The sequence below is a fragment of the Bubalus bubalis genome, chromosome 3 (genome assembly GCF_019923935.1).
Source record: "Bubalus bubalis isolate 160015118507 breed Murrah chromosome 3, NDDB_SH_1, whole genome shotgun sequence".
In the NCBI taxonomy this organism is placed as follows: Eukaryota; Metazoa; Chordata; class Mammalia; order Artiodactyla; family Bovidae; genus Bubalus; species Bubalus bubalis.
The window spans coordinates 43,144,851-43,172,839 of NC_059159.1; the positions used below are offsets into that span (position 1 = coordinate 43,144,851).

General features: G+C 51.9%; 1 protein-coding gene across 3 annotated transcripts; it reads right to left on the bottom strand.

The window, feature by feature from the left end:
• Positions 1-450: 450 nt before the first annotated feature.
• On the bottom strand, positions 451-27,625 carry SLC13A2 (solute carrier family 13 member 2). 3 transcript variants are annotated; one of them, XM_006042198.4, is made up of 12 exons: positions 27,491-27,625; positions 9,736-9,864; positions 8,868-9,004; positions 8,555-8,760; positions 7,686-7,866; positions 7,462-7,584; positions 4,710-4,928; positions 4,444-4,532; positions 4,032-4,153; positions 2,387-2,548; positions 1,620-1,757; positions 451-1,149 (listed from the first exon to the last, which is right to left on the bottom strand). In XM_006042198.4, exons 2-12 carry the CDS (start codon positions 9,832-9,834, stop codon positions 979-981), a joined length of 1,647 nt encoding a protein of 548 aa, XP_006042260.3. In that variant the 5' UTR covers positions 9,835-9,864; positions 27,491-27,625; the 3' UTR covers positions 451-978. The 3 variants fall into 3 exon arrangements, with proteins under 3 accessions (XP_006042260.3, XP_006042258.4, XP_006042259.3); XM_006042196.4 differs by lacking the exon at positions 27,491-27,625 and adding an exon at positions 24,497-25,222; XM_006042197.4 differs by lacking the exon at positions 27,491-27,625 and adding an exon at positions 12,156-12,589.
• Between the last annotated feature and the right edge of the window lie 364 nt (positions 27,626-27,989).

Consider the following 27,989-nt stretch of genomic DNA (forward strand, 5'->3'; position numbering starts at 1 on the left):
GCGTCCTGCTGCAGGCTGCCATTTTGGGTGAGGGTCCAGCTTTCTGGGCCCTTAGCATGGGTCAGCCTGCCTCCCCTGGTCTGGAGGGACTGGTTTTTCCAGCTGGTGGAGGGGTCGGTGAGGAGTTGGCAGGGGCAGAGGGTTTTATGTAAATGCCCAGGGAGTGCTCTGGGAACCGGGAGGCTGGTTTTCTCTAAGACACGCAGGGACTGGCAGCTCCCAATTAGCCAGGCCAGGTGATGTCAGTGCTGCTTTCCTGGGTGGCTGCGCCCACTCCGATTGGCCTTGGCAGAGGTTCCTGGCCATTACCTTCTCCCTTGGGTGGGAAGGGTGCCAAGGGGGCCGCCATCCAGGGTAGATGCCAGGTCCCCTCCCAGCGTATTCCCCAACCTGGGGCCTGAACCACATTTGGGGACCCAGTCCTGGAAAGTGCCATGAAAAACCATCCACACACTCTACAGCAAAGCTTTAATGGGGCAGATATTTGAACCCTCCCCCCAAACCTGAGAGGCTGGGGAGAACTCAGTATGTTGGGCCGGTCCCAGAGACTGTTGCCATGACAACTGCTGGTAGGCTTTGCTGCCCAGGTGGCTCTAACCCTGAGTTTCAATAAATAGAGGACAAAGGGGTCTGGTCGCCCACCAAGCTGGGGAGACAAAGACCTGGAGTGCCAGACAGAGCAAGTTGTCATGTCGGTGACCTCACACGGGTACACGATCAAGTGTACACACCTTGGATCATGTGCACACACACAATCCCGCCTTGCCAAACATCCTCACATGACACACACGCATGTACATACACACACTTTCCTCAGACACACAGGACTGAGCTCACATACCTCTCCCTTGCAGACGCACATGAGGTTAGATATACAAGTGCCTTTCAAAGTTCGGCTTGGAGCCTGGTGTTCCCTCCCAGCTCACAAGAGTAGGAACGAGGTGGGTCTTTCTGGCTTGGGCCAGATTATCCCTCAGACTAGGGGCTAGATGTTGTAACATTTGCCTGGCTGACCCCACAGAGGCCTGTGGTGTTGGACTGGGCCCAGGAGGGGAAGTTGTATAGGTCGAACATGGGGATGCTCCAGCTGTTGATGGCCAGCGTGATGACCAGAACCCCGATGATGTTGAGCATGAATCCCGCTCGGGCCTGGGGTAAGGAGAGCCAATCTGAATGTGTGGGTGCTAAGCTGGGCCAGCACCTATCCCTTAGGTATTCACGGGTGCTTGGAGCTCTCTCACTAGCAAAACTCTCCCTGGGAAGTCCACTTTTGAGTCTAACCTGCGGCACAAGGCGACGTCCCTACCACTGCCTTTACTCCCAGTGCTGACAGGGGGAAGGGACACTCCCAGGGCCCTGAGTCCATCTCCCAGGTGCGGGTGCCTGGCCTCTCGGTGCTCCTATATTCCTCACTCCTTCTCTCCCTCTCAGTGGCCTAGGGCTGGCAGGGACCGGAGACCCTCAAGTGGGGACCATACCCTCTCCTCCCCCCCATCACCCACCCCAGAGGGGTCCACTGTCAACTCGAGGATCTCAGAGGGTTTAAGCTACTCGGTGGCCCACCAAGGTGGAAAGACAGGGAGGTGCATGCTGAGGCATTCGAGACCCCTGCCACTCACCATGTCTGTCACTCTGAGGCCTCCGAATGAGAAGGCGATGGCGTTGGGCGGGGTGGCCACAGGGAGCATGAAGGCCAGGGAACTGGCAAGGGTGCAGGGGAGCATGACGTAGAGAGGGTGGATGCAGATGGCCTGTGACTGGAGGGGGAGACCGTGGGGCAGAGCTGGTCTCAGCCCCCCTCCCAGAGGGGAAGGCCTGACCCCCAATTCTTCTTCCCTCTCTGAGGGCCAACCCTCAACCCCACCCTAATACACACTCTGGCCATGAGCCCACCACTTCTGCCAGAGGGCACTGGGTGACCTGGGAAGGGCCCCTTGACCTCTCTTGAGGGGATAAGTGTGCGGCCCTGCCCAGTGGGGCGTGGGAAGGGGAGGGACTCATAAAACGGATCTCAAAGGGGCTCAGGGTGCCGTCATCAAAGGCTGCGGGAACGCTCCTGGGGAAGCAGGGGCTAGGGACGCTCCAGGAAGCAATTTCATGCCGTCACCTCAGGAACGACCAGAACCGGAACTGGGCCAGGGATGTGGGGTGGGGCCACCGGTGAGCTCCAGCAGGATACTCCAGAGGTGACGTCACCAGGGATGGAGTGAGTCAGGGGCCAGAAGGCCTTGGGGCCCAAGGTTACTGAAGAGCCTGGGGAAGGGTGGAGGCTCGGGGGTCCTTTCTCAGAAGTGAGAGGAGGGAGGGGACAGACAGTTGCTCTGACCCTGGCTGGGATGGGCAACAGGGCTCCCTGGAGGAGGTGTGTCTCCTGGTCCAAGCTCACCATGGAGGCCAGGATGGGCAGGAAGAGCGTGGTGGTGGCCACGTTGCTGGTGCACTCAGTGAAGATGGCAATCAGGAGGCAGATGATAAAGGCGATGGCAGCAGGCGGCACACTCTCCAGTGGGGTCAGCTTATCCCCCAGCCACTTTGACAGGCCCGATTCCTGCCGGCAGAGGAGGGTGGTGGGTGAGAGGCTGGGCTGCCTGGGGCTCCAGAGTCCCCGGCTGAGGCTCTGGGGAGGGTCCTGCCCTTGCCCATACCTCTCTAGAGTCTTCAGGGTCAAGGGCAGCTTGGGAGGGAATGAAGAGACCCAGCTGAAACCAAAGTCTCCCTCTCCTGCTTTTTTTTTTTAAATCAATTAATTAATTTTTGGTTGTGCTGGGTCTTTGTTGCCGCACGGACTTTTCTCTAGCCGCAGCAAGGGGTGCTACTCTCGGGTTGAGGTGCGTGGGTTTCTCATTGCTGGTAGCTTCTCTTGTTGCGGAGCGCGGGCTCTAGGGCGCGTGGGCCTCAGTAGTTGTGGCTTCTGGGCTCCAGAGCACAGACTCAGTAGTTGTGGCACATGGGCTTAGTTGCTCCACGGCATGTAGGATCTTCCCAGAGCAGGGATCGAACCCATGTCTCCTGCATTGGCAGGTGGATTTTTTACCACTGAGCCACCAGAGAAGCCCCCTTTCTTCCTCTTGAAGGACAGTTGGATGTGGGAAGAAAGAGATGGGTAGCAAAGAGAAGGGGTCAAAGGGCTTTCTTGGGAAACATGGGACTTGGTGGGAGAAAAGACCTTTGGCCCCACTGACTCCTGTTCTCCTGACCTCTCTTCCGGGGGTCCCTGGCCAACTTTAGCCTTCTCCCAGCCCCCACCAGCCCAGCAGGTTGGGAAAGAAGGGACCTTGCTCCTGGCAAGAAGGGAGAGGGGGAAGGGCCCTGGTAGAAACTGGGAACAGGCTGGCAGGGGGACAGGGACAGTCACAGGGTCAGAAGAGCTCCTGTAATGCCAGACTGTAAATCCCAGGGATCTGGGACTTTATTTTATACATCATCACCCACTTAGCACTCAACACCCATTACAGAGCTTGGCACAGTTACTGAGTGCTTGATGGTTGAACTAACCAATCCTTGACCCAGGGAAGCTCCTGTCTATGCAGTGAACGAGCTTAGCCAGAATCCCGAGGCCTAGGGGTGCAGGTTCATGATTCCCCTCTTGGATGGAGGCTCTGCAGAATGATGACTCGGTCCCCAGAGCCTGGCTGGGTATGATCGTGGCACCCCCTGGTGGCTTCAGCCAACAAACTGCATCAACCCAGTGGCTTCCGTCTCCTCCCTGGTGTTAAAGCTGAGATTTTCTCTGTCTGGCAGGGGGTGAGGGAAGGGCCTGGGTGGTCCTGAGTACAGTCCCTGCTCACCAGAAAATCCTGCCTTCTCTTTGGCTTTGAGAACCCGACTGGGCAGAGCTCCCTGTGGCCTGTGTTTTCTCTCCCTCCCTTAGGGCTCTTACCTGTCTCTCCAGCTGCTGCAAAGGCTCTGCCCACCAGGGGGCTCCCACGTAGGGGGTCAGGGCTGCCCGGGATGGGAGAGAAGCAGGGCCCCTCTTTCCCTGTCACAGGGTCTCCCACCAACGGGGCTGGGGAGGGGGTGGGGTCTCTCACCTCACTGCCCTTGGCCAGGGCAAAGCCACCACCCAGAAGGATCACGATATTCCAAGGCATTTTCTTTTTTACTATATCCCAGGTGAGGAGGGCAGGAGGGGCCTTCAGCTTCCCTGGGTTTCCTACTCCCCAAGCAGAAGAGGGTGGGTCACCAGGAGCCAATAGGCTTTCCCTCCCCTCCCCTCCCGCTGGGGGCTCTCCAAGCAGTCTTGATCAGAGCTTAATGCATGGGAGAGAGGGGCCCTCAGTTCTGCCACATCTTGGCTTTGTCCCTGAGTCCCTGTGCCCTTGGCAAGTCAGCCCAGCTTCTCTGGGCTTTGTCTACTCCTGCCGAGTATGGTGGGAGGGAGGCTGAGTGCCAGAAGGCAGGGTCTGCCCAGAGGCCCTTCCCTGCCCCAGGCCAGGTGCTTACCTGGTTTCTGAGTCAGCCCTGGGATCTTGGAGGGCACGATGAACATAATTACAGCGATTAAGATGGCTACTGTTCCATCGGATGTCATGCTGTGGGTGGGGCAGGGAGGGCAGGTTTAAAGGCTCAAGGCTACTCAGGGTCACGAGGGGGAGAGGGTCTGGAGAGGAACCCCTCCCCTAGACATGCCAACCTCCCTCCTGTTCTGAGTTGGGGGCCCTGCTTCCTTCCCTCCTCCGAGAAGTATTCCTCCTTCCCACAATCCTCACCTCTTCCCATTCTCATCGGAAAAAGCCAAGTTACCCCAGCCTGTGAAAAAGCCTGGCTCCCGAGTGAACCAGAGCACCACCAACAAGACAAAGAGGAGGGTGACAGCCTTTTCCGCGAAGTTTATGGGGCCCAGCAGCTTGTGCTCTCTCCGGATGACTTCGAAAGCTGCTCGCTCCTGATTCTTGCTCTGTTCCCCCAAGCCAAAGTTCTTCCGGAAGCTGCAAATGGGGGTGGGGACAGCTTGTGAGGGCCCCCACACCAGGCAGGGGAGCAAGGGGCTCTGAGTGCCTGAGGTTTTGTTTCTTTTTGATTGTTGTTGTTTTGGCCTCGACAAGCTGCTTGTGGGATCTTAGTTCCCCGACCAGGGATTGAACCTGGGCCACAGCAGTGAAAGCTCGAGTGTCGACCACTGGACCACCAGGGAACTCCCAGGAGTGCCTGTGTCTTAAAGGCTGAGACATGCAGAGGCCTCCTTAGGGTTACCACACTAAGACTTTGGTGCCCCCAACATTCTGGAAGAAAAGCAGAAGACTCTGGTTTATAAACTCTATTCATAAAGAAGGCTGAGCACCGAAGAATTGATGCTTTCTAATTGTGGTGTTGAAGAAAACTCTTGAGAGTCTCTTGGCCTGCAAGATCAAACCAGTCAATCCTAAAGGAAATCAGCCCTAAATATTCATTGTGAGGACTGAGGCTGAAACTGAAGCTCCAATACTTTGGCTACCTGATGCCAAGAGCTGACTCATGGGAAAAGACCCTGATGCTGGGAAAGACTAAAGGCAGGAGGAGAAGGGGACGACAGAGGATGCGATGGTTGAATGGCATCACCGACTCAATGGACATGAGTGCAAGCTTTGGGAGATGGTGACAGGCAGGTAAGCCCGGCGTGCTGCAGTCCGTGGGGTTGCAAAGAGTTGGACACGACTGAGTGACTGAACAAACAACTGGTTTGTCAGGGCTCTTATTTAGCAGAGGGGCTGGTAGGGGGTGGGGTTTCCCTGTACTTGGCCCTGTGCCATCTGTCTCACTGACCCCTCCATGCTTCCAGGAGTTTTCTTGTGCTGAGCTTTCCCTTGCTCAGAGTGAGAAGGCCCCAGAAGCCTGGACCCTGTGCTTCCTTCTGGCCCTGACTCATCACTCCTCTCCTCCAATAACTTTTCAGGAAATCCTCCCCTCCCTCTCCTACCGCTTCTGGGCGCCCTCTGCCAGCCTGAGCCCCACCCACGCTGTCCAAAGAAACACAGGGGTCTGCAGCCTGTTCCACATGCACTGGTTTAACTCACGTTGATGTTTAACTCTTTGCTTGGGCAAATCTCAACTCCCCTGCTGGACTGTGAGTTCCTTGGGGGCAAAAATCATGTTTCACACATGTTTAAATCCTTTATGGTGCTTGGCACTGTGCTGGTCTCTTTGACTAACACTTTGCTTTGTATCAGGCCCAACCCCAACCCAATTTCCCTGCACCTGCCCAAGCAATGTTATAGCAACGATGCTTTAAAACTTTCAGTGACCACCCCCTGCCTGGGCAGGAAGGACAAATAACAACTTATATCACAGTAACACTCATACCACCACTCCTAGGTTGGACTCAAAGCAGACATCATTAATCAATCCCAGACTCGATTCCTACTGAGCCCCAGCAAGGTCTCACGTGATTTTCAACTTGGAGCTCTGGTGACAAGGGCTGGAAGTCAGAATAAAACCTCCTTACTACTCTTGGCCTCAAGAACAAGGTGGCACATAAGATTCCCCCATAATCTCTCCCTGCCTTCTTCTCCAGATGTGTATCCTGATACTCCTTTTTTAAAAACAATTACATTTTTTCTTTTGCAATTAATGTTTTTTCTTTTGTGGTTAAAAAAATATTTTTTGGCTGCATCCGGTCTTAGTTGCAGCGTGTGGGCTTCCCTCTGGTTGTGGTGGCCAGGCTGCCCAGCAGCACGTGGGACCTCAGTTCCCTGACCAGGGACGGAACCTGCGTCCCCTACGTTGGAAGGCAGATTCTTAACTACTGGACCACCAGGGAAGCCCCCTGATTCTCCTTTTTTTGCTCTTTATGTTTCAACCACACAGAACTGGAGTTTCCCCAAACCCAGCATATTCTTTCTTGCCTCTTTGTACAAGCTATTCCTGCTGCTGAATGTCTTTACTTCATCTTCTACCTGGCTGACTTCTAACTCAGCAAGATTCAGTTCAGGTGTCATCTCTGCCAGGGGCCTTCTGGAGTCTCTGCTCTCCTGGGCTGTATTCCCACAGCACCTAGGCTTCTGTCTGTCACTGCCCCCACCTTGTCATCACCCATTACATGGTGAGCTCCAAGGACAAGGCCTGTGCCTAGCGCTTTCAGTGTTTTCAGGACCAGGCACACAGTAGGAGCACAAGCGTCAGCACTTCTATAACTGACAAGCTCAGAGCGTGCACTCCTTCAGCACCTGCGAGAGGGCTGTGGGTCATTATGGAGTGGGACCTGGCCTGGGCACCAGAAGATCTGGTTTTCAGTCCTAGCACTGACATGTCTAGCTATGGACCATGCCCCGAACCTCAGCTTGCTTATCTAATAAATGGGATAATACTCTCCAATCATTCCCTCCAATGGGGGACCAAGGGCATAGAAGGGCCTTGGGAGGCAGAGGTTTGCTCGCTGAGATGGTGATTATGTCCTTTCCCAAAAGGCTACCTGGGTACCCAGCTGGGCACTCCCAACGGGTAAGGGCAGGCACCTGGGCATCTCTTCCCCTTTCTGCCACTTACTCGAATCCTAAGAAGAGGATCTGTAGCCACACCCAGGAAAGCAGCAGTAAGATGATCATGGCAGGGAAGGCAAAGCCGAACCAGGAGGCGAAGTTCACCACGTTGCCATTTCGGGGGAAGATCCTGAAGGGGAATAAGGGCCGCTGTGTGGCACTGCCTGGTGACAAGCCAGCTCCCTTTGTCCCCCAGTCAGAATGCAGACCCTCTCCCCCTCAATCACTCACGAGTTGACCTGGCCTTGCAGTACCAGGTTGGGGGTGGTGCCGGTCAGGGTGGCGATGCCCCCGATGCTGGCCGAGTAGCACACACACAGGCTCAGTCCCTGGCTGAAGCGGAGCTGCTCCTTGTTCTGCTGTGTCTTGGACTCCGAAGGAGTCGGTGGAGCAGGGCAATCCTGCTTGTTGTCTGGGAACAAGGGAGAGCTGGGGTCGGGAGTGGGTGCAGGGCCAGATTCGGGGAGCATGGCAGGGGCTCCATGGCCTCTGAGGCGCCTTGTCACTTAGCAGCCTAGACCCAGGCTGGGGGGAGGGCCGAGGCTGCCCCCAGGTCTGGAAGGACAGGCACTCCCTGGGGTCTCAGGATGGAGTGACCCTCGGATACCACCTGGCCCAACCCCTCTCGGGAGAGGGAAACTGAGACATAGAGAAGGGAAGAAGATTATCCAAGCTGCACAGGAAGAATGGAGCCCGGACCCCTGACGGCCCACCCAGGCTCCTGCTCTCGGCCTGCCAGGGTCACCTAGCATCTCGGTTTGCCCAGGACTGAGGGAATTCCCAGCCTGTGGGACTTTTCATTTCAAAACCAGGAAAAATCTCAGCCCACCAGGACAAGCTGGTCACTGAACTTCTTGCTTCCCTCTTCTGTCCCAAAAGTTGCCAAGATATGGATTTCCCTGATGGTCCAGTGGCTAAGACTCTGTCCTCCAAAGCAGGGGGAGTGTAGGATCGATCCCCAGTCAGAGAACTAAGGTCCCACATGCCGTGGGGGTGTGGCCAAAAATTTAAAAAGAAATCGGTGCTCAGATGACTCCTCCTATCATGAACATCATCTCGGACCCTCCCCAAGAGGGGTTTGGGACAGGGCCTGGCCTCACCTTTCTCATCAAGCTTGGTCTCTTCCTTCTGTTCCTGGAGTTCAAAGGCGGGGTTGTGCCTGCCCTCCTCAACATCCCTGTCTGTGGGCATCTTGTGCAGCTGCTCCAGAACGGCGTGGGCTATGGGCAGCATCATGGCGGTGGTGGCCGTGTTGCTGATCCACATGGACAAGAAGGCCGTAACCAACATGAAGCCCAGAATCAGCCTGGCGATGGACAGACCCACACACTGGTGTTCCAGCATTCCTGCAGGGGCTGGCGGCCCAGAACACCCACACCCCAGGCCCTCCCGTCTTGGTCTGTGGGGACTCACAGGGCAGGCCGCACCCCGATGATGAGGAGCACGCGGAGGGCGATGCGTTTGTGCAGATTCCAGGTCTCCACGGCGAGGGCCACCATCATCCCCCCAATGAATAGGATGTTGGTGTCTTTCAGGTACTCAAGGCTGACCTGCGTGGGGACAGGGCTTACAGGGTGCTGACGCTGCTATTTCTGCCAACAGAAAGAGGTTGGTTCCCTGGGCTCTTGGACCCAAATGGAAATGGTCTTTGGATCCCCCATTGTTGAATATTAAGCAGTTTCCTCTCTTTCTGATTAACCCGTTCTCCTGTCAGCAATGACTGAGAGATCGTCCAGCCTGAATCCTTCCATGCTTAAAACCACTGACTGGGAGAATTTAATGCTGTTTCAGAATCTAAAGTCATGGTTCTCTGTGGTCCCTGGGTCAGCATCATCACTGGCCTGGAACTTGCTAGAAATGAAATGCTTAGACCCTGCCCCAGATCTATGAAATCAGAAACTCTGGGGTGGTGCCCAGCAAAATCTTTGTTTAACTGGCCCTGCAGGTGATCGTGGCACATGCTCAAGTTTCAAAACTACTGAACTAGAAGAAGACAGACTCTTTGGCTGGCTATCAAGCCCCCTTTCCCTCCCTAGCCTAGGCCTAATTGCTTCCACTTTGAATTAACTCTTGACACCAACTGTGCCCCTGGCATTTCTAGAATGCCTTCTTCCTGGTCTTCTAGTTGACTCCTCCCTCTGTGCTCCCCGACCTGCCAGGCAGAGGCAGGGACCCGTCTTCCATGCACTCTGCCTCTGATGAGGTTTCTTCCGTCATCACCATCCTAGGGCAGACCCCTCCATCCTTGGGAGCATGTCCTCCTGTGAATGGGGAGGCTTACCGTGGAAGCAGTCATTATGCCCATCATGGGGAACATGATGACGGGGAGGAAGGCAGTGACGGCCAGCGGTAGCGCCTCGGTGCACCAGAGCAGTGCCATGAGGATGATGGTGTAGGCGCAACAGGCTTCCTGCAGGCAGGAGGGGAATAGCAAGCTATTGGAGGGGGCAAGTCTGTATCTCAAAATCACATCACTTCCTGTCCCCAGAGGAAACAGACCATTTGTAACAGTGCAGGGAGACCCTGTAAAACTCACAGCCCTTGATTCCCAAACCCAAGTTCTCATTTAAAAATGGAGATAGGGACCTCCTTGGCAGTCCAGTGGTTAAGAATCTGTGCTTCCACTGCAGGGGGTACAGATTCAATCCCTGGCTAGGGAACTAAGATCCTTTGTGCCATGCAGTGTGCCCCCAAAAAAAACTAAAAATGGAAATAGAAAGCAAAACACTCACCACCTTGTATTTAGCCCTGGGGAGTCTAGACATTATAATCCATCTGTTGAATATAATCCTATCCCCTTGGGGATTGCAGGGGGCTTGGATGAGGATTCTTAAATGAGATGGGGAGCTCATCTCAATGAAACCAGGGCCTGGGAATTGTGGAGCACTGCCTGGAGCTCTGACCTTCCCTCCTTTATCAAGAGTCTATAAGAATACATCTATTTGTATGACGCTTAAATAGTAATTGTTTCTTCTGCTAGCAGGTGAGTTCCATGAGAACAGAGTCAGTTTTGCAGCATCTGGATCCTCGGAGTTCAGGACCCAGGAGGCTTCAGAGCAAATCTTTTCTGAATGATTCACTAATCATTGAAAAGTTTTGGGAATGGCAGGAGTCTCCTTCCAAGTGATCCTGGCATGACCACTGCATTGCACAACTCCAGGAGGTGTCATTCACATTTCTAGCATATGTGAGGGACTTCCCTCATGGTCCAGTAGCTAAGACTCCAAGTTCCCAACGCAGGGGGCCCAGGTGCTATCCCTGGTCGAGGAACTAGATTCCACATGCCAGAACCCAGAGTTCACATACTGCCAACTTAGAGATCATAGGCCGCAACTGAAAGATCGGGACATGACAATAAAGACCCCGAACACGACAAATGAAGTTCTGGTGGGCTGCAACTAAGACCCAGAGCAGCCAAATGAGTAAATAAACATTAAAAAAAAAAAATAGAATATCTGAAAAGTTCCACCATCCCTGTGTTGTACGGAGAATTGTGGAGTAAACCCTGAGTCATGGCTTTGTGAGTCTTGGGGTACCAGAGGCCCCCCTTTCCCTCAGAAAGCTCCCAAAGCTAGGAAGGCCTGACTTCAGGCCTGGTAGGGGACCTAGAGCAGGAAGTCGGCCAACCAAGACATCAGGGGCCCACCCACCTTTACAGGGCCTCTCTGCAGGCCAGGGGAGGGAGGGCAGGCAGGGGAATCATTAGCCAGAAGGAAGCCTCCAGGAGGGGTACTTGGATCCAAGCCTCCTCAGGGGCACTTGCTCACTCTTTGTTTGCCGAAGGAAGGGGCTGCCTGCTCGGACAAAGCGGCTGGGGGGCCCCTCCTCTCTTACCTGTCTCAGCTGCCCTGCCCCTCTTGCCCTCTCCACCTGGTATGGGCTGGGCTCCCCCCTTATACCTCAGGCCCTTAGTACCCTGAGGTTGGAAGGAAGGTCTCAGGGAGAGGAAGCTGCTGTTTACTGAGTAACTTCTAGGAGCTGGGCGTTTTCAAGTTTGTAGTTAGAGCCACTTTTGAACTGTGGTGTTGGAAAAGACTCTTGAGAGCCCCTTGGACTGCAAGCAGATCAAACCAGTCCATCCTTAAAGAAATCAGTCCTCAATATTCATTGGAGGGACTGATGCTGAGGCTGAAGCTCCAATATTTTGGGCACCTGATGGGAAGAGCCGACTCATTGGAAAAGACCCTGATGCTGGAAAAGATAGAAGGCAGGAGGAGAAGGGGGTGACTGAGAATGAGATGGTTGGATGGCATCACTGACTCAAGGGACATGAGTCTGAGCAAGCTCCAGGAGATAGTGAAGGACAGGGAAGCCTGGCATGCTGCAGTCCATGGGGTCGCAGAATCAGACACGACTGAGTGACTGAACAACAAGTTATAGCCACGGGTGGGTGTGGTGGTCTCATGTTATATAGGACCTCCAGGGGGTATGTGGCTTGCTCATGATCACAGAACCAGGGAGGGGCAGAGCCGGGTGGGAACCTAGGCAAGGTATCCAGGATTGCACAATTCCCAGAGCACTCCCCGTGGAGTCATATCAGTGGCCCGCCGGGGGGTAGTGTGACACGTAGCCTGCACACCAAGTATCTCTGATGCCAGGCTCACTTTTTTGTCCATGAAACGTCCACCACCTTTCTCCCCCAGACATAAACTCATTGGCACGGTGGGTGGGGAATGCCTTGATCCTTGAGCAGAGACTTACACCTCTTCCTCCCCTAGCTGGAGGTAGTTTCTGCTGAAATCGCTGTTTCTTCAACCATTTTCTCAGTTACAGTGATGTCATGGCCTGTTACCCATCCTCCCCCGCAGGCTACGGGCAGGCCAACTCCTCTGGACCCTAGTGTGGCCCCCACCCCCTAGAATTCTTTGGCCAGAGACGAGGAGGGGAGCTGGGGTGGATGATTCCGCTGATTCAAGAAGATAGCTTTGCAAAAAACAACAGCATAGGTATCGTTGAGGTCTCCTCCATGGACATCATGCTCTCCATGCTTCAGGTGGTTCCAATTTCATATTTAGTTGCTCTGTGATTTAGAAATGACTATTGTTCTCCTTCGGAGAAGGCAATGGCACCCCACTCCAGTACTCTTGCCTGGAAAAATCCCAAGGATGGAGGAGCCTGGTAGGCTGCAGTCCATGGGGTCGCTAAGAGTCGGACACGACTGAGCGACTTCGCTTTCACTTTCCTCTTTGATGCATTGGAGAAGGAAATGGCAACCCACTCCAGTGTTCTTGCCTGGAGAATCCCAGGGACGGGGGAGCCTGGTGGCTGCTGTCTATGGGGTCACACAGAGTCGGACACGACTGAAGTGACTTAGCATAGCATAGCATAGCATTGTTCTCCTTTCACAGATGAAGAAATAAAGGTGCCAATAAATTAAATATTTCAAAGTCACACAAATCAGTGAAGAATCCAGACTGTCTGGTTCTTGAGCCCCAGGGTTTTGCCTTCTGCCTTGAGCGTGACGCCTTGCAGGTAGGGGGTGTCCTTCAGTCTTGAGCTTGCTGTGGCTAGCAGGGTGAATGGGTGTGAGTTAGAGCTCAGGATCCACACAGAACCATTTTTGCTGGGGCCTGCCACTTTCCATTGCCTGGCTCTGGGCAAATTCCTTCAATTCCAGGTCCCCATTTGCACCCTCCAAAGGGAGCTGTGAGCACCAGTGTGTCGAATCTATGGCTTCTGTACTTTACAACTTTCCTGAATCCCTCTCCGTATCTGTCTGTCTCTGGGTCAAAACCAGTTTCAGAGTTCCATTTGGCAGTCTTCCCTGGCCCTGGTGGCTCTGGACCTGTGTTCCCATCCCACCCTCCCAGGAAGTCAGTCCAGCTGTAGCATAACCCACTGACCTGCTCTTCCTGGATCATGGGGCTCTTAACTTGGGCATGGAATGCCAAAGGTCCATGAAGCTGGGTGGGAAAACTATTTCATCTTTTAGCTAACATCTAAGGTTATGAACACAGGCAACAAAACTGTAGAGCTGGGTTTTTTTTTTGGCCGCGCCTCTAGGCTTGAAGGATCTTAGCTCCCCCACCAGGGATTGACCCGGGGCCCGTAGTGGTGAAAGCGCGCTGAGTCCTAACCACTGGAATGGCGGGGAATTCCCCAAACCAGACAACTGTTGATGGTACTAATGACGATTTAGTCAAGGATATTCGATTGTGATTGTCAGTTGTTAGGGACCTGCAGAGATCAGTGGCTACAATGATCTCAAAAATGCATCTCAAAATATTGTTTACATCTATCTCTATCTTGAAATCGTGGTAGTAATTATATCAACACAGGATCTTATTTAATGCTTTAATAAGGAAACACTTATATTTCTGAACTGCAATTAATTTTTTTATACTTTTATAACTGTGTTCCAAAATGATTGGTTTCCTTCTCCATCCCATACATTTTATTTTGTGCATTTCAAGGCAATATTCTGAGAAGGGCCCAGAGTCTTCACCAGACAGTCAGTGACATTCATGGCTCAGAAATGAGAACAGAACCCAGAGGATCCTTTCTCTTTGGTCCCTCAATGTGTCTGATTCCAAGGTCTGCATTCTCCCGCTTTAGAAGTGAGAAGTCGGGGGACTTCCCTGATGGTCCATTGGTTGAGAATTCACCTCCCAAAGCAGGGGACGTGGGTTCCATCCCTGGCGGGGGAACTAAGATCTCACATGCTGTGGAGCAACTAAGCCTGCGCACCACGACTATGGAGCCCATGAGCTCTAGAGCCTGTGCTCCAAAACTAGAGAAAGCCTGTGTGCCACAACAAAGGCCCAGTGCAATAAGAAGAAAAAAAAAGTGGGCAATTGAGAGTCAGACTTGGCCTCCTAGGCCACCTTATACCCTCTGCCTTGCTGCCATCTCTATACACGTTAGGCTGGCCAAGCTCAGATGGTGGCCTATGGCATGGGACCCAACTGTCTTACTCCTCAATCTGCTGCACTGCTCGGCTCCACAGGTTTCAGGTATATATTCTCTTTTTTTTACACCCTAAGTCCCCCTACCTCTTCTGCATAGCACGCATTACAATCTGTACTTAAACATTTGCTCTCACAAATTTCTTATGATGAATATCCATCTTTGGCAACAGACTGTACTCTCTAGGGGGCAGGGTCTGGATCTGTTTGTGCTCACACCAGCAGGGTGTCTAGCACCTCTATGGAGTTGCCACTGGATGAATGAGTGGATGAATATCAGGCACTGGGGCACAGACATAATTCAGGCCTGGCTCCAGCCCTCAGGGAGTCTGAGTGCCCCATGTGGGCTGGTTCATAGTCATGGCGGATTGCCTGCCTGGCAAAACCAACAGCGAGCAGATGAGATAAACGCTCAGATGGCTTCCAAACCCCAAGGCTGGCAGCTTGCTTCTTTTGTGATAGGAAACAAAAGTCAGAGGTCAGAAAACCTGAGTGCCCAGGCCCAGCTTTACGGCTGCATGTCCCTGGGCAAGCTATTTAACATCTCTCAGCTTTGGTTCTTTTTTTTTTTTTTTTTAAATAAGAAATATTGAACATTTCCAACCGTATACACATTGCTGTCTTTTAAGAAGTGTCCTTATCTACCAATAGGGATAAGAGAAACACCCACTTTGCTGGGTTATTATGAGGATGTAGGATTTGACCATGTAGGTTTCAGCTGTAAAGAACTGTGGATGACAGTGAGCAGGTGGCCTGGGTTAAACTTGGCAGAGAAACGTGCTCCTGGGCTGCTGGGGAACCAGGGTGGATGCATGAGGTATAAATAAAGATGCTGGTGCCAGGGAATCTAGGGCAGACTCTGGACCCTGGGTGTGGACAGGGTGGGGACCTGAGGGCATCATGGCCTTTACCCATTACTGGCACAGAGAAGCCTAGGGCAAAAATGTCCACAATCTCAAAGATGTTACATCTTATTCCTCCTGGTGATTGAAGGTTAACCCAAGGGCAGGCTACTCCCACTGCTGCTCTGCCCCTGGCAAGTAGGGATGCTGCGGGCAGGGAGCACTACTGGGTCTAGGGAGAGAGGCGAGGCCCTGGGTGGCAGACAGCATCATTGCAAAGGGGAGACCAAAGAGTGGGGTCCCAGAGAAGGGGCCCCTTCTCTGTGCCTCCTTCCGTCTGGGCTGAGGAAGGCTTCCAGAGAGAGCAAACTGAGTGGGTGCTGAGGGGTGAATAGGAGTTTGGTGGGTGGGGGAAAAGTGTCAGCATGAGGGAGTGGGCACAGAGGGACAGAACGAGGCACAAACGATCAAATACATTCTTGTGGGGGAAGGGATCGAATGCTCAGGAAGAGTCTCATTTGCCCTGAGAGGAATATAGGACTTTATCTGGAAGACAAAGGTAAGAGGGGGAGATCCTTGGAGGACTGTAAACAGAGAGAGTGACATGGTCAGGTCGGTGTGTCTATTAAAAGATCACATGGAGGCTGCATATGTGATTTTTTTTAAATGTCTGTAAGTATTTGTATACACATAGGAAAATCTCTAATTCGAGAATTCTTACCCTGTTTTTGTACTAGGATCCCCTTGGCAGCCTGATGAAGCCTTCCAGCTCCTTCTTAGAATAATGTTTTTAAATACGTTAAATAAAATGCACAGGATCACAAAAGAAACCACTTATATTGAAATACAGTTATTAAAATATGAAAAATGGGCAAGATAGTAACATAATGTGACGCTTAACTAGTAAGCTCTTCACTGGCTAGTGGCTACTGTAATTTCAAAGTCATGATGAACGTCAACAGTATGTCAAGGTCCTGGCAATAGCTCTCATACGATGTGAAAATATCTGTGATTCCTGTGCGTGGCAAAGTCAAAAATATTGTTCATCCTATGGTGGCTTGTCGCCTACATTCATCACAGAAGAAAATGCTTCATTCTTTCGTGCTGTTGGACTTTGTACAATGTGCACGTATCACCTAAGTAAATAAATCAATCGCCTTAAGATAAAAATAGGGGGCTTACACCCGCAACAGTGTGGCAGATGGATCGCCAGCCATGGAAGCTGGGAGTTGACAGGTGGCCAGGCTGGGCTGTCCAGTGGGGAGATGACAGGGGCGCAGAGAAGGTCATGGCAGTGTAGATGGACAGGGAGGACAGACTTCAGAGATGGTGATGGCTGCTGGGCTAGGTGGGAGGGGAAAACTCTAGGTGCCTTTCCTGGGTGTCTAGAGGCACAGTGACCCTGAGGAGAGGAGCCGTGTGGCAGGACTTGGGGAAGGAGGTACAGAGTGGTGTGTGTGTGTGTGTGTGTGTGTGTATGTGTGTGTGTGTGATATTCCAGGAATATTAGGCCCATCCAAATGCCTAAAACTTTTGAGAGACTAAACATAAGAGGCAACAGTGGACAGTCCTTAGGCAAACATAAGTCCTTCAGTCTCTGTAGCCACAGTCCTGTAGCCAAACCACAATCTCCATAGCAACTGGCCCCCACAAGGCAGGATTTGCTCAGTGACTTGCCAGTCTCTTTAATTTTGCAGGCTGCCCCCATGCCCGCCACTTGCTACCACCACTTCCAACTCAGGACCAACCAGTGAAAGCCAAATTTGATTTCCAAACAATCAGAGAGGACACCCCGCTTCCAGTTAGCCTTCTTTCAATGTCCCCCTAACAGCACCCTCCAGTCAGGGCACACCTGAAGCCTTACCTCTCTCCACTCTAAAGCATCCCCACCCCTTGCCTTTGAGGCTCTGCCAAAAGCAGGCAATGGAGGCTGACTACCTTCTCTCCTCTGCCTGATCTCATTTGGCTGATCTTTGTTTATTTCCGTGCCTTCATGTGAATGCATTTGTTGCATCATCTTCTGCTTTAAGAGGCCAAAGGGAAGAACAATGGGTCCGGGTGTCAGAGACAACAAAAGTGGGGGGAAGAGTCCTGACATCAGAGTTTGGGCCAGGGCCAGATCCGCTAGTGTCCACTCAAGACCAAACCATCAGGTAAGAGATGAAGAGAAGCGAAGCGTTCCCACACTCCTCCGTGCATCTGATCCCCACAACAGCCCTGGGCAGCGCTGTTGGATTCTGTTCAGGAAACTGTTCTGCTAAAGTCTTTCTGGTTTTCCCATGCCTGACCTTCATTTAGCAGGTGCTGGAAGTGAGGACATGATTTGTTAATTTGGGGGCAAAGTTCGAATTGGGGAACCTTCTCTCTCTTCCCTAGGAATCGCCCTGGCTTTGGAGGCTGGCTCCTACTCTCACGACCTTCAGAGGTCACAAACCTGACTCCGCACAGTCCAGCGCTGATCAGGGACCACACTTCACTGCCCTAGGGGACCTGCCTTGCCTTCCTGTTTCACTGGTAGGAACACCCAAGTCTTCATGAATAGAAGAAGTCATCTATCGGCGTAAGTCAGGTATCCACACAGTGCCCGAAACACTGTGTTGTGTTTTCTTGTTGTTGCTTAGTCACTAAGTTGTACTCTTTGCGACACCATGGACTGTAAACTCACCAGGCTCCTCTGTCTATGGGATTCTCCAGGCAAGAATACTGGAGTGGGTTGTCATTTTCTTCTCCAGGGGATCTTCCTGACCCAGGGATCAAACCCACATTTCCTGCTTGGCAGGTGGATTCTTTATCTCTGAGCCACCTAGGGAGCCCCTTTTGTGTTTCCTAGGGGCGTGGAATTCAGACAAGGGGAAGAAGGGACAGGATGTTTACCGAGCTCTGGGTGCCAGGCAGTCTACCCACACAGGTCATCTCGTTTAGTTGGGACAGCAGTCTCTTAGAGGTGAGAGGCTTGATAAAGTTACATGGCTGCTCATGCTACCAAGTGGATTTGGACCCACATCTATCTGGCTCCAAAAACCCCTGATTTGTTCCTGGGCTCTGCCATCTCAACCAAGTCCAGGAAGTCTCAAAAGATAGAGGCAGGTCCCAGAACCGAGGTCCAAATTCTTTGCAGTTTTCAGGCCCACCATACTGGCCCATCTTTGGGGTTCAGGAATAGCTGGCAGTGAGGGTATTTTGGGCTTCCTCAGTGGCTCAGTGGTAAAGAATCCACCTTGCAATGCAGGAGCCTCAGGAAATGTGGATCCCTTGGAGGAGGGCATGGTAACCCACTCCAGTATTCTAGCCTGGAGAATCCCATAGACAGAGGAACCTGGTGGGCAAAAGTTCATAGGGTCACAAAGAGTTGGATATGACTGAAGTGACTTAGCACCCGTGCAAGGGTATTTGAGTCACACAGCACTTAAAGTGCACATGCTTACACATACCTACTACCCTTGTATCCTAAGAGTAAGAGATCCTAAAAACGAAAAAACCAAAAGGACTTCCCTGCTGGTCCAGGGGTTAAGACTCCATGCTTTCACTGCAGAGGGTGCAGGTTCCATCCCTGGTTCTGGAAGTTCCACATGCCGAGCAGTGTGGCCCAAAACAACAACAACAACAAAAATAAGCAAACAAAACTGCAGAGCAAGAAATCCTGCCCTCTATTCTTGCTGTAAATACAGTCTGGATTTCAGCTAAGCTCTGTCCTGGCAAACACGGTACCACAGGGAGACGGTTTTCACGAGTGGTTCTGTTGGATCCTGGGAGATATTTGCATTTTCAGCTCTAATTTGGTTGGATGGCATCATCGACTCAATGGACATGAGTCTGAGCAAACTCTAGGAGATAGTAAAGGACAGGGAAGCCTGGCGCGCTGCAGTCCACGGGGTTGCAGAGTTGGACACAACTGAGGGACTGAACAACAGCCACTCTTACTTACTGCCTTTTTGACCTCTAAGCAATTATTTATACCTCCTGACCCTCAGCATAAAATCTTCACTCCTTCCCTGGACCTTGCAGGGCTGAGCTTGGCTGACCTCTCCCCACTTCTCTAAGGTCATCTGCTCACTCGGGTCTCCCTGCCGTGCTGGCCTTATTTCCTTGCCAGGCTCGCCCCTGGCCTTGGGCCTTTGCACTGTGGGTTCTGCCTAGACAGCTCTTGGCCCAGAGCTGGGCTTGGCTGGCTTGTACTCGCCAGTCAGGTCCTAAGGTAAATGTCAGCACCCCAGTAGGCCTTCTCTGGTCACCCTGTCTAGAGCAGCTCCTCCCCAAGCCATAGTCACCGCCTGCTACATGCTTTGCATTGTGTAGACAGTATGTGCTTTCTGTGTGTCTTTCCACCCCACCCCTACCCCCAGGATCGCAAGTTCCCTGAATCTTACTTTCCACCCCACTGCCCCTAAACAGTAACTGTCATGTGATACTTTTCCTGATGAGTGAATGAATAAATGTAAGGTTTCCGGCACATCATTCTTAGGCATCTGGTTGCGGGGTTGGGGGAGCACTGAGATCTCAGACCCCACTGTCCCCCAACCACTAGGAACCCCCCAGCCAGTGGGTGATGGGAATTTCTAGGATTCTGTTACCAATTCTTCAAACACACTTACTATTTCCAGCCTTTGCTCCTAGCATTCTCATCACCTGGCCTGCCCTCCACTAATGCTTCTCACTGTTGAAATCTCACTCCGCCTTCAAGGCCCAACTCAGATCCTCCCTTTCCTCAGTTGGGAGGATTTTCTCCCTCCTCTGAGCTCCTGCAGGCTTCTGGCTATAGTCTGGGTGGCAGGAACACATGGTCCTCTAGACTGAAAGCGACTTGAAGACAGAACATCTATGTTCCTTTTCAGCAACCCCTAGCACAGAGCAAGGACTCCACAGACATCCTAGACTGAATGACAGTGGAAGGAAGGATTGATGGCTGGGTAAATGCGAGGTAGACAGCTCAAGAGGTGACACGACAGGGGACCGCCCTGCATCCCTAGACAGCCTCGGCCAAGGCCAGATTCCAGTCCAGACTTTGCCTTTTTCTAGCTGGGACTTGCGGAAAATTCCTTTACCACTCGGGATTTACATGTCTGTAAAATGGAGATGGAAGTAGTAACCTCATAGTAACTCAGAGATGATTGTGAGAAATAAGTGGGTTAGTGCTTTGAAGTGCTTGGCATAATGACCAGCACATAAAAAATACTCAAGAAATGTCAACAAGTATTATATGGACACAGGTGTGAGCTGAGTTTTTTCTGGGCCTCCTCCTACCCACTTCAGGGGCCAGGGGTGGGGAGGTGAGCTTGGAATTCACTGCAGAGAGCAGGGACTCAGCAGGAATTGAGGACAGGGCCGTCTCTACCCACATTCACTTGTTCACTCAGTCATTTGACAAGTATTTGTTGAGCACCTACTATGTGCCAGGTGCTGAGGATTCTGCATGGAAAAAGGCAAAGTCCCTGCCTTCATGGAGGTTACATTCTAAAGTAGGGGGATCAGAGAATAAATGGGAAATAAAGGAACACATCATTTCAGAGACTGAAAGCCCTTTAAATAACAGGTTTTTATAAAAATGAATGATTGGGACTGCTCAGAGAAGTTTTTTCCGGGGGGATTTCAATGGACACCTAGAGAAGGAAGCCTCTGGGAGAAGAATATTCCAGGCAGGAAGATGAGCAATTTGAGGAGCAGAGAGAAAGCTAGGGAGGCTGCAGGGCTAAGTCGCTTTAGTCGTTCCTGACTCTTTGTGATCCCGCCAGGCTCCCCTGTACATGGGATTCGCCAGGCAAGAATATTGGCATGGGTTGCCATTTCCTACTCCTGGGGATCTTCCCCGCTCAGGGATCAAACCTGTGTCTTTTATGTCTCCTGCATTGGCAGGCAGGTTCTCTACCACTAGCGCCACCTGGGAAGCCAGGCTGGAGAAGGGCAAATAAGAACAAGGATACAGGGAAGGAGAGGAAAGGTCTGCAGGAGTGGAGCCCTGGGGACTCGTGGCCTCCCTGACAGCTTGGATTTTAGGTTTGACAGGAACCCTATGTGGGGTTTTAAGCAGGGTAGTGACATGAGCTTTTGTTCGGAAAAGACCATCCTGGCATTTGGGTGAAGAATGATCTGGGGACATAGAAAACAGACTTGTGGTTGCCAAGTGGGGGTGGAGGTGGGGGAGAAGTGGATTGAGAGTTTGGGATTAGCAGATGCAAAAAGTATTATATAGAGAATGGATAAACAACAATGTCCCACTGTATAGCACCCGCAGCTATATTCAATATCCTGTGATAAATAATAATGGAAAAGAATATGAAAAAAATACATATGTACAATTGAATCACTTTGTTGTACAGCAGAAATTAACACAATATTGTAAATCAGCTATTGTTGTTGCTTAGTTGCTAAGTCCTGTACAACTCTTTTGTGACCCCTTGAGCTTTAGCCCACCTGGCTCCTCTGTCCAGGGGATTTCCCAGGCAAGAATACTGGCGTGGGCTGCCATTTCCTTCTCCAGGGGATCTTCCCAACCCAGGGTTGAACCTGTGTTTCATGTTTGGCAGGCAGATTCTTTACCACAGAGCCACCTGAGAAGCCCCAAATCAAATATGCTTCAACTAGAAAAAAAAAGAGAGAGAGAGAGAGAATGGTCTGGGGACGGGTAGGGATGGGAGAGAAACGCTGGTGGCCTGGACCAGAGTGGAGGCAGTGGAAAGTGACTCCATTCAGTGTATTTTGGGGAAATTGAATCAACAGGACCTGCTGGTGCTTGTGGAAGTGAAGGAAAGAGAGGCACCAGGAATGGCTCTGAGGCGGACGTTGAGCCTTCTCTTGATGCGTAAGATCAAAAAGAGAGTCAGCGGAGAGAGATGAGGGATCAGGATTGTGTTTTGAGTATGCCAAAGGCATTCTACGTAAAAAGGAAGGGTTCGGCGGGGGGAGGTATCCCGCGTTAGTTGGGTAATGCAAGTTTGGAATTTAGAGCTGGAGTTACCAACTGGGGAATCATCAGATTCCCCATCTAGAGGTGCTTTTAAAGGCAGGAGAAAACAGGTCACCTAGGGCAGGAGTGACAATAGAGAGAAGGAGCAGGAAAAGTAGTCAAGGGAAGAGGCAACCCAGGAGAAGCCAAAAGAAGGCAGCGCAGCAAAGAGGAGGGGACCGGCTGTGACACATGCTGCTGAGTGGTTGAGGAAGGTGAGCGGGGACCAAGGGTTCCGTGACACGGATGCTGACGGGCACGCGATGAAAGCCCTATAGGTAGGTAGAGCCTTCGGGAGCGGAGCTGTCTGAGGAGAGAGGGGCAGTGTAGACAGTCTAGGAGACTTTCTGTTGTGAGGAAGAACAGAGAAAGTGGGCAGTATGTGGGGACTGTAGGATTGAAGGAGACTTTGTTTTTTAATGAGATTCGTATTAAGGCTTGGAGAAGGCAATGGCACCCCACTCGAGTCCTCTTGCCTGGAAAACCCCATGGACGGAGGAGCTTGGTAGGCTGCAGTCCATGGGGTTGCTAAGAGTCGGACAAGACTGAGCGACTTCACTTTCACTTTTCACTTTCATGCATTGGAGGAGGAAATGGCAACCCACTCCAGTGTTCTTGCCTGGAGAATCCCAGGGACGGGGGAGCCTGGTGGGCTGCCATCTATGGGGTCGCACAGAGTCGGACACGACTGAAGTGACTTAGCAGCAGTATTAAGGCTTGTTTGTATGTTGATGGGAGAGATCAGGCAAAGAGGGAAAAGTTGATGATGCAGGAGAGGAGAGGATAATTACAGGAGCAAAGTCCTTGAGAGGGACTGGTAGCCAGGGCCCCAGTGGAGGGGCTGGCCTCGCAGTAAGGACACGGGGCAGTTCATCTGAGTCAGGATAGGGGAGGCAATGTCTGTAGGCAGGAAGCAGGTGGTAGGTGGGGTGCAGGTGACCGGTGGGGTACAGCCCAGGGAAGACAGGGCCTCCTGACACATCCCACCCCCACCAGGAAGCCTGGCTTCTTGTACTGACTCGGGCTTTCCTAAGTGACGGTGGGCAGGTTACCAAATCTTTCTGGGCTATACTTTCCTGGGGAGTAACATGGGAATCACGGTTCCTGTCCAGCCTTCCTTCTGGGGTTAACACACTTGGTTAACTCAGCCTGTTTGGAAGCCAATCTAATGGGTCCTTAGCATAGAGATGCCACTGGCTTTGGCCTGAGATGAGGGTCATCTCAAAGGTCAGCGGGGCCTTGTCACTGACCAGGAGCCGTGCCACTACCTCCCTGTTCCTTATCCTTTTGGAACACCTTGAATAAAAATCCTGCCTCAGTTTCCCTCTCTGAGCAATTGGCTCATTGGGCAGCTGGTGGGTGGCGGGGGAGTGGGTGTGGGATAGGGCCAAGTTCAGGGCCAGGATCGGTCTCAGCCTTCTGGAGGCAGACAGCACAGGCTTTGTAGCCAGCCCACACCACCAGCTCTGCCACTGTCTATGTGACTTGCCAGAGACAGATTTCCTGTGAAACTTGTACTTCAAGGCCACCTCTACCTCTAAGTATCCTTCCCAAAGTCCTGTATTAGTTTTAGATTCATAATTTTGTCTTCTTTTACTTATTAGATGATCCCCAAAGTGTGTAATATTTGAGCTCCAGATAACAGGATCTGCCCTGGGATTTTGGGTGACCACTTTCCCCATCTGTAAAATGGGAGTCAGAACCTGCTTCATAAGATCGGGGAGAGGGTTACTGGATGTGTGGTACAGGGCATGCAGCGGGGGCCTCCAATAAATGAAAGCCCAAGTTATGACTCCTGCTGTTTGCGTGGGATGGGCAGGAAGCGGTAACATTTCCCCCTCCATTCGGGTGTGCGTCTGTAGCGCCCACTGGCAGGATCGGCATGTACGATTAATTCCCACCCCTCCTCCGCAGGCGACTTAGCTCTTGGGATCACAGGTGAGCACCTTCACTTTCTGTTTGTACTCTTAAAATTTCACAAACTGCCCGAGGCCGGTTTTCTTCTAATCCCCTTCTTTCACTCTCCAGCTGCTAGACCAGCTCATACTCTCCTGATCAACCCCATCGGCTTCTACCTGCACCTCCTTTATGGAGCTGGTTTTCTGCCTCCTTAGGCAGTAGATGTCAAGTGGACCTAAGCAATTCACATTGAGCTCCCACTACTAGATACCCAGCAAAAGCCGCTTTTGACCTCTTAACCCCTAAGACTCAGGAGGACCAGGAGGAGATAGCGTCATCTCCAGGCTAACAGGGATGAGTGGGCTTTGCTGGTCCTAAAGATGCCCCACCCTGGGACAGATGGTCCCTCCCCTGCTCCTCTGGAGCTTCCCTGTGCCCAGAATCCCAAGTCCTTACCTTGGTCGGGACGAGGATGGGCAGAGGCAGCAGGAAAATGGGTAGGAAGAATACGATCAGGTAGAAGCGATAGGCCCACAGGCCCTGCCAGCAGGTGGCCATGGTGTGGGCCCACGAGGGCTGCCTGGTCACCCTTTGGATCCAGGGAACTGCAGGACGGATGGTGTAAGCAGGTAGGTGGCTGGGCAGGCTTATATAAAGCCACTGGAGTGTTAACCATTGACCCACCCTGGCAATCAGAGTGTTTTTGGAGTCCGGGAGGTGAGAGTAAGGAGGAGAGACCTGCAGGAAGTATAAAGATCAGGAAGACTTTGCAAAGAAAGGGAGGAGGGCAAGACCAGGGAATAAAAGGCTTCAGGTTCTTTCGAGAAGTTAAGCCCAGAGTTAACTCTTTCTGTGCGTGGAGGCTGTGAAGGGCTGCAGCCAGAGGAGCTGGAGAGGGGAGGGTGTCTGGGAAGCCCCACAGCCGGCATCCACAGGTCAAGACCCAGAGCGCCCTACCCAGCTCCTCTCTCCACCTACTCATGCAAAACTGAGTTCTCTGAGCCTTTTATATGGGGCCCGTGGTGGGCGGCCCTTCCTCCAGAAACACCCTGCCCTCTGGGGGTTTCCAGTCTAGGATTGAGGAAGGGCTGGAGTAAGCCCTTCTCCTTCCAGGTATCCAGGAGACTGTCAGAGCCACTGGACTGACCATCTCGTATTCACTGTGTGCTGTTGATGCAATGACTTAATTTTGAAACAGCTGCTGGCTTGTTAATGTATTGCTGTATGGTAGGTGTACAGCGCAAGCTTCCCAGGTGGTGCTAGTGGTAAAGAAGTCGCTTGTCAAGGCAGAAGATGCAAGAGACTCAGTTTGATTCCTGGGTTGGGAAGATCCCCTGGAGGAGGATCCCACTCCAGTATTCTTGCCTGGAGAATCCCATGGACAGAGGAGCCTGGTGGGCTACAGTCCATAGGGTTGCAAAGAGTTGGACACGTCTGAAGTGATTTAGCAGACACTCATGCACGCACAGGTATACAGCAAAGTTTCACTCTTATAGATTCTTCCTGGCCCCCCATCCCCACCCCAAACCCCCATGGAACACCCTTAAACATTTTTTCATGTTTTGGAAACACATTTAATCTCTCCATTTATCCATCCATCCACCAAACACATATTTGGCCCTGATTATATCTTCAGCCTTGTACTAAGTGTTAAGGATGCAGAGAGATTAAAATGCTGCTGGTAGGGACCTTCCTGGTGGTCCAGTGGCTAAGACTCTGTGCTCTGCAGGGGGCTCTGGTTCAATCCCTGGTCAGGGAACTAGATCCCACATGCTGCAACTAAGAGTTTGTGTGCCACAAGTAAAGATCTGCGTGCGGCTTCCCTGGTGGTCCAGTGGTTAAGAATCTGCCTTGCAGTGCAGGGGATCTCTGGTCCCGGAAGATCCTACATGCTTTGGAGAAACTTAGCCCAGGTGCCACAACTATGGAGCCAGCATTCTAGAACCTGCAAGCCACAACTACTGAGGCCACATGCCTAGGGCCCACGCTCTGCAACAAGAGAAGCCACCGCAATGAGAAGCCCATGCACCTCAATGAGGACTAACCCCTGCTCTCCACAACTAGAGAAAGCCCACGTGCAGCAACGAAGACCCACCACGGTCCAAAAAATTAAATAAATAAATAAAATCTTAAAAAAAAAATTCTTACAAGCAAAACAGAAGATCCCGAGTGCCACAATAAAGATTAAAAATCCCCCATGCCACAACTAAGATCTCTGGTGCAGTCAAATAAATATTTTTAAAATGCTTCTGGTAATAGTAATATTAAATATTTAAATAATATTAAATTAAATATTAAATAGTAATGTAAATTTTTTAAAATACTTCTGGTAATAGTAATAGTTTACTTTTGTAAATAGTATTTACATTTCTTCAGCATTTAGTACAAGCTGTTAGTTTCCTGTTTCATTTCCTCTGTACAACCTCACCATGAATTCCATTTTACAGGTGGGGCAACTGAGGCCCCAGGACACAGAGCCAGGCAGAATTCAGACATGCTTTTGGAGTGCCCTGGGGAGATCCAAACCAGTAAGGCAGTTCCAGGTAAAAGCAAACAGTAGGAGTACTGAGCCAAGGCTCTGGAGAAGGTGATGCCTCAGTGACAGACTTGAAGGTGGAGTCTCCAAGGTGACAGAGGAATAACCCTACTCAGCGTCAAGAGTGAGCCCAGGCCTGGAGAACAGAGTGTGGATACATCTACCCAGAGCCTCCGTCTCTGGCTACCCTCCCACCTCTCCGCACCAAACAGCTCAGAGTAGAAGCTCAATCCATATTCCTGCTGATTTTGATTATTCCAGGGTGATGATTTGTGTGCCAGGACAAGAAGGCAGGGTGTCTCAGGGAGATAGTTTCAGGAAGCAAACAGCCTGAGCAGAGCAGTGAAAGAAAGCAGGTTCTGTCTGCGGGAGAATGGATACATGTGTGTGTATGGCTGACTCCCTTTGTCGTGCACCCGAAACTATCACATTGTTAAACAGGTATACTCCAATACAAAATAAAAAGGGGTTTTAAAAAAAGAAGTAGAAAAAGAAAGGAAGGTTCTGAGTGGCTAGAAGGTGGGTGTGTGGGGGAAGGACTGAGAGCTGGTGACCCCGTTTCCAGGGTGCATGCTGAGAGCTGGTGACCCCATTTCCGGGGTGCACGGCAGCATGGCCTGGGCAGCGATGCCAATGAGATACTCCTAGAGCCACTGAGGTCCATGTGAGAGATGGCCCCCTCCCCCACCCCGCCCCTAGTGCCCTCTGCAAGGTGGGCAGAAAGTTGTGTGTGGGTCCGGGTCAAAGAACTCCAGGGCCAGGCTGGGTGGTAAGCTACAGTGAGAGAAAACACACCACCCATCCCCACCCCCAGCCCCTAGTCAGGCTATTTATGGCCTCTCCACTCCCATTTGATTCTTGGGTCTGGAAGATCCCCTAGAGGAAGGCATGGCAACCCACTCCAGTATCCTTACCTGCAGAATCCCATGGACAGAGGAGCCTGGCGGGCTACAGTCCACAGGATTGCAAAGAATTGGACAGGACTGAAGCAACTTTGCACGTACATGCCACTCCCACCGGCCAACCTTACCACCTGCTCGGGGCAAGATGAGGAAGAGTCAGGAAGCACAGGGATAAACAAAGGGTTTCAGAGACTCAGGACAATCCCTGGTTTTGTCTCGCCCTTGGAGGAGGCCTCTTCTCTGGCCTGCGGCTCTGGAGGAGCCCCAAGGGGAGCTGGGCAGAGCCTCCTGAAGGGGAACAGTGTCCATTGTGTGTGTAATCTGCAGCCGGGTGTGCCCAACTCTCCACACCAAGCCTGTGATACAGGTTCAGAGCAGTGAAGGCACTTGCCCAGGGTCACACAGCCTGTGTGAGCTGAGAGAGAACCCGATTCAAGACTGTCCATGCTTTTTGCCCACCCTCCAGTAGGCCTCTGTCATGGGGCCAGAACAAAAGTCAGTGTTTCCAGGA